Source organism: Saitoella complicata (genome assembly GCF_001661265.1).
Source record: "Saitoella complicata NRRL Y-17804 unplaced genomic scaffold SAICOscaffold_25, whole genome shotgun sequence".
NCBI lineage: Eukaryota > Fungi > Ascomycota > Saitoellomycetes > Saitoellales > Saitoellaceae > Saitoella > Saitoella complicata.
The window spans coordinates 84,021-98,531 of NW_017567016.1; the positions used below are offsets into that span (position 1 = coordinate 84,021).

The following is a 14,511-nucleotide window of genomic DNA, read 5'->3' on the forward strand; positions in this document are numbered from 1 at the left end:
TGGCGGAGCAGGGCACTGATGGTATGTACAAATCAATTAACACCTCATATATCGAGACTTCCAAGAACATCCACCTCCTGCCATTAATTATACCGTCTCACCTCGGATCCTAAAAGTCGTATTCCCATTAATAAACTCTTTCCATTGTCTTCACTCGCTAGATCCCTTCGACCCCCTCCTCTGCCTAACACCGGCAACAAATGCCGACTGGTGACCACCGTGTCCTCCCTCCTGACTCAACTCGATAACCTCCTCCAAAGGCTTCTGCCTCATCCACGCCTCAGCAGGGGTAAACCACCAACACAGCACCGCAAACAACGTGATACCGCCGAAAATGACAGGGGCGTAGTTAAGCGTAGCAGCAGAGGTAGGGTAGTAAAGAGGCGAGGAGAGGACACCGAGGATGTAGAGGTTCCAGACGAGAGCGATGACCTGGAAGGGCTTGGAGAGGATACCGAGAGACCAGGGCGCGTTGCGGAAAGCCTTGGGGGTGAGGAAGAGGCGGCCGAAGGCGATGAGGGCGTATGCTGCGATAGTAGGGAGAGCAGCAGCAGAAACGAGGGAGGTGAACGCCACGTTCGACGGCAAGATCGAACAGAGAATGAGGGCAGCGACGACCCAGATGACGGTAACAGCGTTACGGGGCTGACCGGACGGGGAAACTTTCGCGATCCAGCCAGAGAAGGGAAGAACTCCATCACGAGCGATAGCGTACACCAAACGTGAGGAAGCGACAATCGCGACGGAGGTATTGAACAACAATGCGCTGATGGAGATGATGTTCATGAAAATGTGTCCACCCTTTCCGAGGGCCATGGCGTAGAGGAGCACGAACGGCTGGGGCGCAATGAGGGAAGAAAGAACCTCCAAGTTGGGGGTACAGAACAAGAAGAGGATAACGGTAGCGAAACCGAAGAGACCGGAAGCGACAGCGGACCAAAAGAGACCACGGGCGGCAACGACGGACGCGTTCTTGGTCTCCTCAGCGACGTGGCCGGAGGCGTCGAATCCGACAATGACACCAGCAGCAGAGAAGAAAGAAAGAACCCAGGACCATCCCATCGGGGCTCCAGTCGAGTTGGTAGTCTCGGTGAAAACCCACTTCGCACTTTGGAACCCATACGTCTGGCTAACGCGGATCGGCAACCAAATCACATTGAGGACGAAATCCAACAAGATAATCGCAGTAGCGATCTTGAAGATCCACTTGTACACACGGGGAGGCAAGTAATTCGACGCGATACAGCACATCAAGAAAAACTGGGCAATAGCCCACTGCACAGCACGGAACTTGATATCAGTAGTATCGGTCGTCCACTTTCCGAAGACCGCGAGTTCACTCAACAAGTAATTCGCCGCACCCTGGCAGTTGGACGCAACGAAGGTGGTCCAAGCGGTTGAGGACCACCAGGCCACAATGAAACCGAAGAGACGACCGAGCTTGGGTCCACCGGACTCGGCGGCCCAGAAATAGATTGAGCCGGCGGCGGGGAGGGCGGAGCAGACTTCGGCGAGCATGGCGGCGGTGATGAAGGCGAAGATACAGGTGATTACGTAGGAGGACCAGTACGCGGCGGGACCGGCGGCGGAGGCTCCATACTGCGCAAAGCCATGTTAGAAGGACGGAAGGGAGAAAGAAGGGGATGAAGGAAACATACGTAGAACGTAGCACGGATACCACCGATAAAGTACAACGCAGCGAACGAAGCGGCGAAATTCTCGAAGAATTTGTAGGTACGGTGGAGAGACTGCGCAATCGTGTGTTAACATTCATTCCCAAGAAACTGATCACAAGTGAGCAAACATACCTGCTTGTATCCTAGACGGTGCTTTTGAGAAGAAAGCACGTTAGCTAGAGTTCTTTGTTAGGAAAGGGAGGGCCTCTGACCCCCTCATTCCTCCACTTCCCAGGCCCAGGTCTCGTACGGGGAAGCAGAAGACTGGCATATACCCCTAGAAGAGGAGGAGGGAGAAGGGTCATTAGATCATCATAGCATTCCTTACGCACGCATAACCGTGATCAAGTCCTCGCGGTCTAATCTCAGCACAACGAACATCCTCTCCTTCTCCTGAAAACAGCAGAAAGGGACGATATCCGAAGGCACCCGCAGCTAGATGATAGTATTTCCACGAATGGAAAAGGACTTGGAAGTATACAAACCTCATAAAGAGTGTAAATATTCCCATATCACGCGTCATGATCATACGTTTCGTTGTGCGACAATGTATCGAATTGAGTGGAAGCCTTCATCAAGAGCTTCTTACCAATTGCTTCTCGTCTTCGTCGTAGAGGGAGGCGGTTGGGGTGGTTCCCTCCAGATCCTTGACGGTCTGCTCAATGGGATCGACTTTGCCTCTTGCTTCGGCCATGGTGATGGGTGAGTGTATGCTGACGCTGGCCTTCTAGAAGTCGAAGTCGCAGCAGAAGACAGGGTAGAAAAATCATCGTTTCTGTGCCTGGATAGCATCGGTGCTCTTCTGGGTCAAGCTTCGGCTAACGTGGACCAGCTGCCGCGTGTTTCTGCTTTAACGAGCGCGCGGCCGGATAAACTCAAATCACCGTGAAACTCATCTCGGCATTACAGTACGTTCATCCATGGGTGAGAGGAACCGACGCTTTGACCAGGGTGCCGATGGAGGATTACGAGGTGAATTGATCCTGTCTATGAGAGGGGCTTTGCGTCTCCCGCTAGGTGGACAGCGTCCGGTCGTACTTCTTTCATCCCATTACCGTTCCGTTCGCCGGCGCTGGACAAATCTGTAGCCGAAGAAAGCTTGACCGCATCTTCGGTCTGGCCTTTCTGAGCCTCTGCATCCGGGTCTTCCAATGATCCTGTCCCGTCCTTGTCTCTCTTTTCCTCGTCTTCATAGCCTTCCTAAATCGTTTGCTGTTCCCCCTCCTCCTGTGCCGGCACCGGAGGAGTGTTCTGACCAGCCTGAGCACCAACCAACCCCTCCTCCAAATCCTTCCACCCAAAATAAACCACATTACTCAACTGCAACACATCCTCCCTCTTACACCTCTCCCTCAACCCCCGATTCTCCCTCGTGATGACCTCACACCTGCTCACATTCTCCGGACTCACGAAATCACAAGCAACCTTGATACAACTCGTGAGATTGCAGACTTGGTGCGCACAGCCTGCTGGGATAAAGACTGCGTCGCCGGGGGATTGATAAATTCGGTGAGGACGAATTCCGTATTTGGCGCGGAGAAGAGCGAGGTGTGGACGCGTCAAGTAAAACCTTTGTCGCAAAACCGGGTCGTCGATATCCCGCACCCCCTCCCCACCCTTACCTCCCTTGCCATCCTTAATAATCTCCGTCTTGATAAACTCCCTCAACACCCCCGTCGCCTCGGCCGGGAAAATATCCCACACAGCACACCCCTCCCTCCCCTCCGGAGGCCTTCCCGCCGCATACGCCATGATGTTAATCGCGTCCGTCATGTCCAAATGCAAATTTGTCGTGCCGGCACCTCCTTCCTCGTCGCTCGATGCGTAGGCGTTGTACATCTTTGGTCCGAGGTCGGGAGGGAGGTATGCCAAGGGGAAGCGGGATGCGATGTTGAAGAACCCCGTGCGGCGGGTGTACCGCGGAAAGGGAAGCGCACGCTCGAAATCCTCAAACAGCGCCGGGAACTCGGTCTTGAAATCCGCCTTTGGTGGCCAATCCTTCAGCTTGAGCGTTCGATGGCCGTACAGCTCACCCTTCTCGAAATTCTCGAAGAACTTCTTGACGGTAGCCTGAATCACCTGGGATTGTTCGCAGTTCACGAGGTGGCAATTCTGCCCCCCATAATGCTCGATAAAATATTCCGGCGTCCACTGGATTTCCATACGTTCCAGACATCCACTCAACACCAACGGCTCTCCCCTCCTCCACAACTTCTGGAATTCCCCCTCGGAGACATTATCCCATCTCTCGCCCACGAACGGCAAGCTTTCGTCCGTCTCACCTCTCACCCTCAAATGTTGTGGAATCTCATTATCCCACACTGTGCCTTGTGTCAACGAAACCCACTCCGAAGCCCTCTCCATCAACGCCCTGATCTCGCCCTCCGCAAACCTCGTATAGGGCACAAAATGGTGCTTCCCATGTCTCGTCCTCTGCCGACATCCATCCAGCATCGGGTTCCCTACCTCTGCTTGCGCCTTCTGGTTGCTATTCCCCGCCCTCGTACTGCTCGTCTCCGCCGTGGGAGGAGGAGTTGGAGAGATCGCATCAGGGGCGACCGAGGAAGGGGACGTCTCATCCCACTCATCCCAACACCCCAAACACACCTCATGCCCACAAACATAGCAAACCCAATGCCCCGAGAAGATCGTGGTGGCACATGCGTCGCATAACGCTCTAATATTTTCATCCCTTGGTCTCCGAAGGGCGCCCTCGGTGTCGGCCGCGGAGGTGGGATGGCCGTGGGGGTTGAGTTCGTGTGCGAGCTCGCGCTGTAGGACGGAATAAAGTGAGTGAGACATCTGCGTCAGCGCATAGCTGATATCCTCCCTCGTCCCCTCCCCCATTTTCCTGAACCCCAAATTCTGTAGTAGCGGAGTCTCCTGCGAGATAAGCGCCCATCCTTTGGGAGTGATGCCATCGCTGTCTGCCTTCTGCCGAAACATCCTAATCCCCCTAAATCGACACAGATCACGCTGCCGTGCCGAACACGCTCTACACTGCCCAAACCCATCTTTTTCATCAGAAGGGAGTTTGGCACGTGTGGCTGCGCAGGTGATTTCTTGCAGTACTTTATGGTCAGCTGACATAGCCACAGGTTGTGTCGGGCAAAGGTCTCGAAGCTTGAAGTTGCGGGGTTTGCTTAGGTGTTCGTATTCGAGGGGGAGGGGGAGGGGATCGGAAGCCGTGAGGTCGGTGGTGGCGGTGGTGTTGGGTTCTGTGGTCGAGCCGGGGTCTTCTGGGGGATTTTGTTCGACACTCCGTCTCTTCCGGGACGATAGGGGAACGGGGAATGCAGGGTCGTTGGTCTTCGCTTTCTTCTTTGGTCGAGGAGTTTCCTCAAAGTTATCTTCTAGCGAGGCATCTAGAGGGTCAGTGTAGTTTCTTCGGGAGTTGCTGCGCTGGGGACGGCCTGAACTGCTGGTCGCTGGCGTAATTTCAATTTCGGATGGCTGTAGTCGTCTTTTCTTCAGTTTGGGGGTCTCGAGAGTCCGATCACCACCTACGACAGGTGCCGCTAAGTCATGATTGAGAGAGGCTTTCAGAAGGTCGGCGTAATTTCGTCGAGAGTTGCTCCGTTGTGGGCGGCCTGAACTGCTTGGTGCCGGTGTTTCGGATTCGATGGTTTGTCGTCGTCTCCGATTCGACGTAGTCGCGATCTCTGATGGCTGTAGTCTTCTTTTCTTCAGACTCGAGCCTCCACCCTCCACGTTCGCGATCGCATTCGTAGGAGGCCCGTGCGCCATCGCAGAACCCCCCGTCTGTAGCTGACGGTACTCCTCCGCCTGTCGCAGCTGCTCCTCCCACTCCACCGGATCAACATTCTTCCTCTGCCACTTTCCATCCGGCTTGCCGACATTCACCCTCATCCGAATATAAAACTCGATGACGCCCACACTAACACCGAGCTGTCGCGCCCACGTCTCGACCCGGGGGTGTACATTCCTGTGCGATACCCGATGCCGACTGTATTTCGCATCGAGGCGATCCTTCTGGACCTCACTCAAGGCCAGGTATTCGTTTGCGAACTGCATGGTTGGATCGCTATGGAGGTGAGTTGGGGTTCACGTGCCCATCTCCAGCCGCACAAAGCAGCAGGAGTGCAATCGCGGTCGTTTCGGTCCGCTGCAACCGCACGAGAGTCGGGGCGCGTCCAACCCCGCACTACGCTCCACCGAGACTCTTGTAGGGAGGGGGGTTCGGGACGATGTGACAGCATTTATATCAGCATATACCCAGCATTTATCGCCTGGAAACTCGATAGGATCGTTGAAAGATGACGGGAGGAAGTGACACTGCCGCTGGGATCGCACCAGTCCGTCACGCCATCAACTTCGATGCCCTAACAGCCTACATCTCCACCAACGTTCCCGATATCAAATGCCCCATCGACGTCAAGCAGGTCTGTCTACCTTCCGCTTTTTGACTTATCAACGAAGGCTAAAAGTCGATGATGGACAGTTCACCCACGGCCAGTCAAACCCAACCTATGTTCTTACGGACGCCGCGAACGAACGCTACGTCCTCCGCAAAAAGCCACCGGGTCAACTCCTCTCGAAAACCGCACATGCCGTCGAGCGTGAATACAAAGTCCTCCGCGCAATCCAGGACACACCCGTTCCCGTCCCGAAAGTCTACTGCTTGTGCGAGGATGAGTCCATCGTGGGCACCCCATTTTACGTAAGTCTGGCATATTTCGTAACTTGTTAGTGTACATGTTCGCTGATTACTTCGAGGTTACAGATCATGCAATTCCTCAAAGGCCGAATTTTCACAAACCCCCGTCTCCCAGACCTCTCCGCCGAAGAACAATGCCTCTGCTGGCGCGCCGCAATCCAGACCCTCGCACGCCTCCACGCCGTGGACGCCAAATCCGTAGGTCTCTCTTCGTACGGTAAATTCGGCGGCTTCTATACGCGGCAGATTAAGACGCTGTCAACGATCTCTGCGGCACAAGGCGCTGTCAAGGATGAAGACTCGGGGAAGGCGGTTGGGCCGATCCCGTATTTCGAGGAGTGCATGAAGTGGTTTGCGGAGAATATGCCGAAAGACCGAGCTGGAATCACCCACGGCGATTTCAAGATGGATAACCTAGTGTTTCATCCAACCGAACCCCGCGTGATCGGAATCCTCGATTGGGAGCTCAGCACGATTGGACACCCCCTTTCTGATCTGGCGAATCTGTGTCAGCCGTTCTCGCTGCCTAAATCAGATGGGGCAGTATCAGGCTTCAAAGGCGACCCGGAAGTCGAGGGGAGCGGCGTACCAACCCTTGATGAAGTCCTGGGATGGTACCACGAAATGGCGGGATGGGATCCGAGACCTGAGTGGGCCTATGGCGAAGCCTTTGCGCATATCAGGTTGGCTGTCATTTCACAGGGTATTGCGGCGAGATTCGCTAGGAAACAGGCGAGTTCGCCGAATGCGCAGAGGAGTGCGAGTATGTTTCCGCGGTTGGGACGGTTGGCGTGGGAGACGATTCAGAGGAAAGAGGGTGAGAAACGTGAGAAGTCAAAGCTTTGATTTTGTGAAGATATAGTGTAAGATTAAGGTATATACCCGTTATGTGGGCTGTAAAATCAGGAATCCAAGTTGCTCAACAACCCCCAGCTCTGCTCAATGTTATAGGGTCCCGGACTCTTCCAGTAATCATCATACGTGGTAAACAATACCACGTCCCCCTCCGTCGCACTCAAGATCGCATTCACCGCAATCTTCTGATTCGCAACACTCGGCACATTTCCCCCATTCGTGTTTCCAGTATGCGGAAACCCCGTCTCAGTAACAACCACGCTCTTTCCCCCACACGCCGCCTCGGTAATACTGATTTGGCTCAACACGAAGATGCCGGCAGTGGCGGGGGTGGAGTAAATGTCAAAGTAGGAGTGTGCGTTGATGGCGACGACGTCGAGGGAGGAGGACGTGCAGAGGGCGGGGTTTGCGATGAATGTGCCGGAGGTTTCGGCAGTCGTGATGCGACCGGTAAAGCCGGCGTCGCGGACGGTGGCGCGGACGGAGGTTACTTTGTTGATGAGGTCGGAAGCGGTGACCCAGCCGTTCAGGACGGCTTCGTTGCCTATTCGCACACCTGTTAATTAACTCGCGGGATGAGATGAAGAGAAGGGCAATACGCACCGACGATCAACATATCAATGAGATCGAAGTTACCGTCCTCCCTTCCCCAGGCAACAAAGGCATCAACATCCGTATCAGCCGAGTCCACCCCAGCGCTCGAAATCCAAATTCCCGCAATAATTCCCATTCCCCACTTCTTCGCCGCAGTCCCAACATTCACCAACCCATTACAATCCGTCGAATAAATCCTCACGGTCCCGATATTCTTTCTCGCGATGGCTGCGATGTCGAGTTCGACCGCGTCGTAATCTTTGCAGGCGCCGGAGTCGGTGTAGGGGGAGTAAGTTATCGCGTAGGGAGTGATGGCAGAGGAGGAGGAGGCGCGGCGGATTGGGGCGGGGAGGTAGGCGCGCTGCATTGGGGGTGGGAGGTAGTAGGCTGGAGAGGCCACGGGTGCTGCGGTGATGGCCGTGACCCAGAGGAGTAGGACGCTCAGGATCGAGTGTGAGAGCATGCCAGGCGAAAGAGCGTCGTGAATCGAGGAAGACAAATGAGTGTGATGGCAATGCTGCTAGCTGCGAACTACGTTGATAAAAGAGTGACGATGGGTGAGCAGTAAATGATTGACTGAAGGTGAGTTCCGATTGCTTTGCGACCTGCGCTGGGTGCTGGGTGCTGGGTGGGTGTGTACTGTAGTCGACCCGGGCAGAACTCAGGTTAAGAACCTTCCCTCCCTCCCCACAAAGACTACAGAAGCGCTGAGCCTTCCGAGAGACGCCATAGCGATTCCACAGGGTCTTCTGCGAATGGAGCAAGAGGAGGTTGGTAGGTCTTGCTACTTTCTCGCTCGGACCGCGCCCGAATCTACGGGTACGCGCGCGGGTGGCTGGGTGCTGGTCCCGCTCCACCTGGCGCAGCAACACTCAGCAGGAGACGCGTACGGGACGGGAAGTAACGAAGACGCCGGAAACCGATTCTCTGTTGGAGGATGAAGTAGCGCATGCAAGTAAATTAATTCTTTAATCGATATCGTTTTCTAATTCACTTATGCCCGTGGGGGAGTATTAGACATCAACCCACTGCCGGTGCTCTGCGTGAAATCGTTGGAGATGGGAGTCTCGTGGGTTTGTCCCTGTATGTACCACCTACGGGGCAACTCCCAAGTCCTGTGCTGTACGACGATGTACTCGACCATAGGAACTGGCTGATCTGAGCCGGAGACCATCTTTCCGTTTTCCCATCGAGTGACGCTCTATCGCGTTCGTTCGTTAGTAAGCGATGACGGTGGTAAGGGGGGTGTAGTCGTACCTGTTCCGAGTGGATCCTGATGATGGCTTGTGCGAGCATATCGTCATGCACAGAAATCTTCGCAGCCCTGAAACACACCAACTTGGGCTGACTCAACATCCGATGCAACTTCCACTCCATCCTGGCCCCCTTCACCTTCGCATCCTTCCTCCCCTGAACCTTCTTCTCCAACTTCCTAAACAACGCTGGCGACACAATACCTTGCAACGTTTTCCTGTCACCCTCGGCGAAGGCGGTGTTCATCTGGACATGGAGTTCGCAGGCAGATTCGCGGAGGTCGCGGAAGTTAAGCTTTTCGGGCTTGATTTTGCGTTTGAATTGGGCGACGGAGATGAGGTTAAAGATACCGTTCTTGATGTCGCGGTAGAGGTCGCGGAACTTATGTTTGGGCCGGGACCAGGGAACTGGCTGTACGAGTTTTGGTGGGACGTAGTGATCTGTGGCAACACCCGAATCAGCACTCGATCACCACTCCCAGTAGCGTACCACATACCGAAAATGCCAAAATCATCTCTCATGAGATGTGCTTGACGCTGCAGCTCCTGCCGGGCCCATACCGACGCCGATGGCCGAAAAGCGAAACCTCGTGCGAAAGTAGTGGTAGTCTTGTGTGACGAGATACGCAATGAAGCAACCTCGACGGGCGTATACCAACAATGCCGCAGCGGGCGTAACGAAACGGACATCCTGATCAGTCACACAAAGAGGGATCGAGTTTTGAATTTCTTCGAGAATCCAAAAGTCCTCGTTACGATGGGCGCGCAGGTACGCCAGATATCCCAAATCACGTGAAGCACCCAACAAAATGTATTCCATGTTCCAGTTCCAACGAAACGCCAAAATGATCAATATCCCATTCGCGCCTAACACCAATGCTCTTACCCTCCTCGCAACCCTACCCAAAATTGCCAATTTATCCCTAAACTCCTGGTCCATTCATGTCATGCTCACACGCACTCTCACTGTCCCATTCCAGCGCCATCTCCCCTCTCAAAAACCGCCATAAACTGCCCATCAACATGCATCCCCAGTCCCGACCCCGGAGCAGCATACTGTATAGGAACCCCCGGTACCTGTACAGGCATGATCTGTCCCCATAATAATTCTGCATCCTGCCCGGGCACCACCTTCGCTTGTAGGAGGCCAGAGGGTGTGACGACGTCACCTCCGACACCAATCTCGACCCCGATTCCGGGAGTGGAGTTGTGATCGGAAGAGGCAAAGAAGCAATCACTCAAACCCCCACAGAATCCATCCGGGCCCATTGACATCCCACTCATCTGCAACTGTTCTGCACGGAACTCGAGCGTGGTGGGGGAGTACGATGGTTGGCTATGCGGTGTCAAGAACCCCGTTGGCGTGAACAACCTATCAATCGGATGCTGATGCTGATGTTGGTGCTGTGTTCCCATCCCCTGAGTGCTCTCGCCCAACCCACATTCCATCCCCTGTGGTCCCGTCCACTGCGGCAAATCCGGCGTAACCAACACCCTCTCACTCGGCGGCGAATGCAACACTGAACTCGTTTCTTGTTTGTAGGGGGCGAGCGCCATATTCTGAGTCCCAAAATCCAGTCGCATCTCGATCGAGGAAGGTGGAGTCGGTAATGCTGCCGACGCCGGAGGTTTAGCTATAGGATAAGCGATCTGGAGGCCCATGCCTAGGGCTGTGGGGTCTTCTTGCGGAGGTTTTGGATAGGTCATCTGAAGACCTAAGCCCAAGGGGTCCTCTGGCTTAAAGTCAGTGTTGGGGCGAGGTTCGGGTCCGAGGCTAAGTGTTGATTCGGAGGAGGTGGATCGGGAGGTGCAGCCTGGTCGTGGTGGGCGGGGTTTGAAACCTGCTGCGGCGTATTTATCTGGGAAGGCGTTGCGGAATCTGTATTAAAGAGGGTTACACGGGATTATGGGTGAGAGAGGAGAGTGGGTGGACATACCTGTCACGAAGGTCTGTACTCCGTCGAGTTGAGAATCCCAGACGCGGGTCTTTCTGGATTTTGGACCATGAGGCTCCGTGCTGCGCGTCCCCACGTTAGCATATACACCCACATAACTCTCATGATCTGATGATGTACCGTGCGGAAACCTTCCATGAGTCTTGCGTCCTCTTCCAGTGTAAATGCTTGGCGCTCCTTCCTGCAAACCTTCTCAATCTCGATATGCTTCGGGGTCTTTTGGCCGCGGTTGGCGTGGGTTCGGGCGTTGGGGTAGAGGCGGCAGTAGTCTTCGGGAAAGACTGTGCGGAAGCGGTCTAAACACCCTTAATCAGCACTCCATCCCTGATGTGGAAAGAGGTGAATAGGTGTATACCTTTCAGGTCTATCGGACTTCTGTTGGCGAAATTGAATCGTCTATCCACCAAGATTTTCTTCCAGTTTCCTGTTCGTCCATCTTAGCACACCGCATACAAACCAAATCTCAACCATGAATACGTACCACACCCGTAAGTCAATATCCCCCTCAACAGATCATTCGTCTCCTCCTCCGTCCACTTCTGTCTCCGCCGACCCTCCTGCACTTGTCCTCCAACCTCTTGCTTTACACCCTCTAAAAGACCTTCTTGATTCTCTGTCATCTCCGGCATTTCCACCATGCCCATTTCAGCTGTCGACATGATAAAAGCGTACGCGGACGAAGACGTCTGATGGCTGAGGGACGTGGGGATGTATGCTGAAGGTGGAGGGAGTGTATGCTGCGAAAACGGGGTGAATGCTCTCTGGAGGTCAGTTTACGGTCGTTGCGCCTCATGCAGGCAGCTGTACGGGTATGCGCGTCGAGGGTTCTAGCTTGAGGGGCTCCGCCGACCACAGGAAGGGTGCAGCTGTCAAACTCATCCCGGTTCAATCCCCACCATGGACATTTTACCCTCGTTTTACAGCGGGGTCTTCGTGATCTTTGAGCCGCTCTCTACACTCGCTGGAGCTCTATACGCATTCACTGATCCGTATGGGTTCGTCACCACTCAAGATCCGTCGCAGTCGCATCTGGTGGATGCGTTGAAGAGTCAGACACTCCCATTAAGCTCCCTCGCCGTCGCGATCCAACTCGGCAACTGCTACCTCCTCCTCTCCCTAATCTCAACCTTCATCCTCCACACCACGAATGAGGTCCGCACGGTGAGAGCGCTGCTGTGGGCGTTATTATTGGGTGATGTGGGACATGTTGGTGCGTGTTATTGGGTGTTGGGGAGTGAGGTTTTCTGGGATGTAAGCAGGTGGAATGCGGTTACGGCGGGGAATGTCGGGGTGACGACGCTTTTGGCGGTGTGTCGGATTGCATACCTGTTGCAATACGGAGCGGATGAGAGGGCAACAGTTCAGGACAAGCCCAAGAAGGCTTAGGCGTCACAATGCCATATACCATAGACGAAAAAGCACTGCATAATGGAGTCCTAATGGTCCTCCTAGCCGTGAGACCTTCTGGACAGATCACACCCTAAGCTTCGCGGACCGCTCGCAGCCCATGGCCACCTTCGTCGAACTCCACCAGACCTTCAAACCCGTCGCTACGCAAACCTAAAAATAGAAAAAGAATCTCTTATACGACTCATCTTGGACTCGGTCCGTCGAAGAGATTCGCTATCGATAGTTATAGGTGTCTGCACAATGACACCGCATACATGGCAAGCTACCCTGCGTCCAAACGTCCGTTCCCCAGCGAGCGCACCGTAAGGGTCCCAGACGCCGTACGCGCTCACAACAACGTTAGAACAGAGCTTGGCATTCACCATAGTGATAGGAGCCGATCAGCAATAAACAAGGACTCAGAAGAAGGGTTACCAAACAGTCTCTACGTCCAGATATCCAACGTTTTCAGCAATTTTGGCGGATCAAACCTGTCCACATACTCAGGCTTTTAATCAACACATCAAGGCAAACGACCTGTTCCCGGACTGAGCAAATTACTGGCGAACAGCAGGCGCGATGCCAACATCATGGTCCTCCCTCTTCTTCGAAGGCCCCAGCGAAAAGCGATCCTCCAAGGTATTCACCCTCTTGCCCTTCCCAACTGATCCCTCTCCTAACATTTTTACCACAGGTCATCATCGCCGCCCAGAAATCCCGTGGCGTAGCCAAAGAAAGAGACTTTCTCGAACAGCAATCCCACCTGATCATAACCTCCGTATTCTCCCACCCTCCCGAATCGCATAACGCCGAGGTCGCCATCGCCGCGGACTGCTCTCAACGTGCGCCGTTGTACGCGTATGAACATACCGATGATGGAAGTGGTGGAGGAGGGTGGTGTGTGGTTAATCTCAGTTTGTATGAGCCGAGGTTGGAAGATCATTTGGTTGTCGTGAAGGGGAGTCTGGAGGATATTCTACCGGTTCTACAGCTACCGTCCAAATTCGGTGTCAACCTTCGCATAAACCTATACGGTTCCGCATCCCGAATCCTCAAATACGGCCAGTCCGACCACCTTCCCCTCGATTCCCTACCGGCAATCCTCCGGAAATCGTTAGCGGTGAAAAGAATCGACATTCACTTCGACGATCCAGCTTGGTTAACCTCTTTCTCCCTTCTCGACTTCATCCTCTGGACTTCCACCACCGCCTTCTCCCGTCCCCCAGGCCTACAGGAATTATGGATCCAACCCTTATGTGCGGCTGATACGATCAAGTTGATCGAGGAACTCCATGCACATTCGAAAGCGGGGGAGTTCGATAAGGGGAGTTTGAGGGAGGGTGGTTTGAGTGGTTTGCATTTGAGGTTAGTGGAGCCGTGGGTCTTGGATCCGGCGCAACTGAGCGCGATGGCGAATAAAAGTCCGCCGTCGTATGGGCGGTTACCGGCGATTGAGTCACTACACATACACCTCGTACCAGGGATGGGGAGACGGCAGAGTACGGCGTCCGTGTTGTCTGATTCATACTTTTCGGCACCATATGGGAAGGGAAATCCGATTAGCCCTGGGAGTCCCATGTCACCACATTCGCCGTCTCAGAACGGAGGTGGGATACCGTATCCGACGGCAATTGAAGCACTCCTCTATTACCTCCAATCAACCTTCTCTCCACCCTCCTACGTCATTCACCACTCTTCGTCCTCTGACCCCCCGCTCTTGCGCCCTGCAATCGATGCCGGCATTCTCCGTTCTGTCGGGTATCTCAAATCTACTCTGTTCTCCACGCCACCTGTTTCGTATGTCAGTACGGAGGCGTTGGTCGTGGGTGCAGGGGAGGATACGGAGAAGAAAGGTGAGGTGGAGAATTGGATTAAGGAGAGTCCGGTGCTGGGGGGAGGCCGGAGGGGTAGTTTGGCATGGGGTGGGATTGGGGTTGGTGGAGGGAGTGGGAGTGGGTGTTCGAGTCCGGTCGTCGGGACGCCGGCGCAGACGCCTGGGGTTGAGTATCCGCCTGGGTGGGCGCCGGGGAGGAGGCATTCTCGGTGAAAGGAAGAGGGAAGGTCAGAGGGGATGTATGAGTAGGGACTGTTACTTGGCGTTTTTGTGATTG

The 14,511-nt window shown here is 54.4% G+C and overlaps 9 protein-coding genes across 9 annotated transcripts; 3 read left to right on the forward strand and 6 right to left on the reverse strand.

Moving 5' to 3' along the window:
* Positions 1-30: 30 nt before the first annotated feature.
* SAICODRAFT_169713 (putative amino acid permease) lies at positions 31-2,121 on the reverse strand. The gene is made up of 4 exons (XM_019165727.1): positions 1,889-2,121; positions 1,809-1,829; positions 1,659-1,748; positions 31-1,599 (listed from the first exon to the last, which is right to left on the reverse strand). Exons 1-4 carry the CDS (start codon positions 1,979-1,981, stop codon positions 151-153), a joined length of 1,653 nt encoding a protein of 550 aa, XP_019021634.1. The 5' UTR covers positions 1,982-2,121; the 3' UTR covers positions 31-150.
* A 507-nt stretch (positions 2,122-2,628) lies between these two features.
* Positions 2,629-4,140, reverse strand: SAICODRAFT_31825 (Clavaminate synthase-like protein). Its single transcript, XM_019168022.1, has one exon. It carries the CDS (start codon positions 4,128-4,130, stop codon positions 2,877-2,879), a length of 1,254 nt encoding a protein of 417 aa, XP_019021635.1. The 5' UTR covers positions 4,131-4,140; the 3' UTR covers positions 2,629-2,876.
* Positions 4,141-5,953: 1,813 nt separating this feature from the next.
* SAICODRAFT_27481 (phosphotransferase enzyme family domain protein) lies at positions 5,954-7,200 on the forward strand (the record flags this gene model as incomplete). The annotated part of the gene is made up of 3 exons (XM_019167035.1): positions 5,954-6,079; positions 6,139-6,357; positions 6,421-7,200. 3 exons carry the CDS (start codon positions 5,954-5,956, stop codon positions 7,198-7,200), a joined length of 1,125 nt encoding a protein of 374 aa, XP_019021636.1.
* Positions 7,201-7,265: 65 nt separating this feature from the next.
* On the reverse strand, positions 7,266-8,116 carry SAICODRAFT_50642 (glycoside hydrolase; the record flags this gene model as incomplete). The annotated part of the gene is made up of 2 exons (XM_019169008.1): positions 7,266-7,753; positions 7,813-8,116. Coding segments are annotated over 2 exons (792 nt in total), but the record flags the coding sequence as incomplete, so codon positions are not given.
* Positions 8,117-8,795: 679 nt separating this feature from the next.
* Positions 8,796-9,790, reverse strand: SAICODRAFT_31826 (uncharacterized protein; the record flags this gene model as incomplete). Its single annotated transcript, XM_019168023.1, has 3 exons — positions 9,554-9,790; positions 9,061-9,497; positions 8,796-9,004 (listed from the first exon to the last, which is right to left on the reverse strand). Exons 1-3 carry the CDS (start codon positions 9,744-9,746, stop codon positions 8,798-8,800), a joined length of 837 nt encoding a protein of 278 aa, XP_019021638.1. The 5' UTR covers positions 9,747-9,790.
* An 11-nt stretch (positions 9,791-9,801) lies between these two features.
* On the reverse strand, positions 9,802-11,101 carry SAICODRAFT_169971 (uncharacterized protein). Its single transcript, XM_019165733.1, has one exon. The coding sequence runs from the start codon at positions 10,761-10,763 to the stop codon at positions 10,020-10,022; it is 744 nt and encodes a 247-aa protein (XP_019021639.1). The 5' UTR covers positions 10,764-11,101; the 3' UTR covers positions 9,802-10,019.
* On the reverse strand, positions 10,857-11,789 carry SAICODRAFT_169934 (uncharacterized protein). The gene is made up of 4 exons (XM_019165732.1): positions 11,493-11,789; positions 11,367-11,435; positions 11,132-11,307; positions 10,857-11,073 (listed from the first exon to the last, which is right to left on the reverse strand). The coding sequence occupies exons 1-4, from the start codon at positions 11,668-11,670 to the stop codon at positions 10,951-10,953; spliced, it is 546 nt and encodes a 181-aa protein (XP_019021640.1). The 5' UTR covers positions 11,671-11,789; the 3' UTR covers positions 10,857-10,950.
* Positions 11,790-11,917: 128 nt separating this feature from the next.
* SAICODRAFT_46606 (uncharacterized protein) lies at positions 11,918-12,352 on the forward strand (the record flags this gene model as incomplete). The annotated part of the gene is made up of 1 exon (XM_019168862.1): positions 11,918-12,352. A coding segment is annotated over one exon (435 nt), but the record flags the coding sequence as incomplete, so codon positions are not given.
* Positions 12,353-12,979: 627 nt separating this feature from the next.
* On the forward strand, positions 12,980-14,447 carry SAICODRAFT_9805 (uncharacterized protein; the record flags this gene model as incomplete). The annotated part of the gene is made up of 2 exons (XM_019172141.1): positions 12,980-13,039; positions 13,095-14,447. 2 exons carry the CDS (start codon positions 12,980-12,982, stop codon positions 14,445-14,447), a joined length of 1,413 nt encoding a protein of 470 aa, XP_019021642.1.
* Between the last annotated feature and the right edge of the window lie 64 nt (positions 14,448-14,511).

Bases quoted from the DNA above. Each gene is read 5' to 3' on its own strand.
- SAICODRAFT_169713 (XM_019165727.1), bottom strand. From the start codon at position 1,981: ATGACCCTTCTCCCTCCTCCTCTTCTAGGGGTATATGCCAGTCTTCTG. The intron at 1,830-1,888 runs GTCAGAGGCCCT...TCTTCTCAAAAG, and splicing joins GGAAGTGGAGGAATGAGGGG to CACCGTCTAGGATACAAGCA. The intron at 1,749-1,808 runs GTATGTTTGCTC...ACGATTGCGCAG, and splicing joins ACCGTCTAGGATACAAGCAG to TCTCTCCACCGTACCTACAA.
- SAICODRAFT_31825 (XM_019168022.1), bottom strand. From the start codon at position 4,130: ATGCTGGATGGATGTCGGCAGAGGACGAGACATGGGAAGCACCATTTT.
- SAICODRAFT_169971 (XM_019165733.1), bottom strand. From the start codon at position 10,763: ATGACCTATCCAAAACCTCCGCAAGAAGACCCCACAGCCCTAGGCATG.
- SAICODRAFT_169934 (XM_019165732.1), bottom strand. From the start codon at position 11,670: ATGTCGACAGCTGAAATGGGCATGGTGGAAATGCCGGAGATGACAGAG. The intron at 11,436-11,492 runs GTACGTATTCAT...ATGGACGAACAG, and splicing joins GATATTGACTTACGGGTGTG to GAAACTGGAAGAAAATCTTG. The intron at 11,308-11,366 runs GTATACACCTAT...AAGGGTGTTTAG, and splicing joins AAGTCCGATAGACCTGAAAG to ACCGCTTCCGCACAGTCTTT.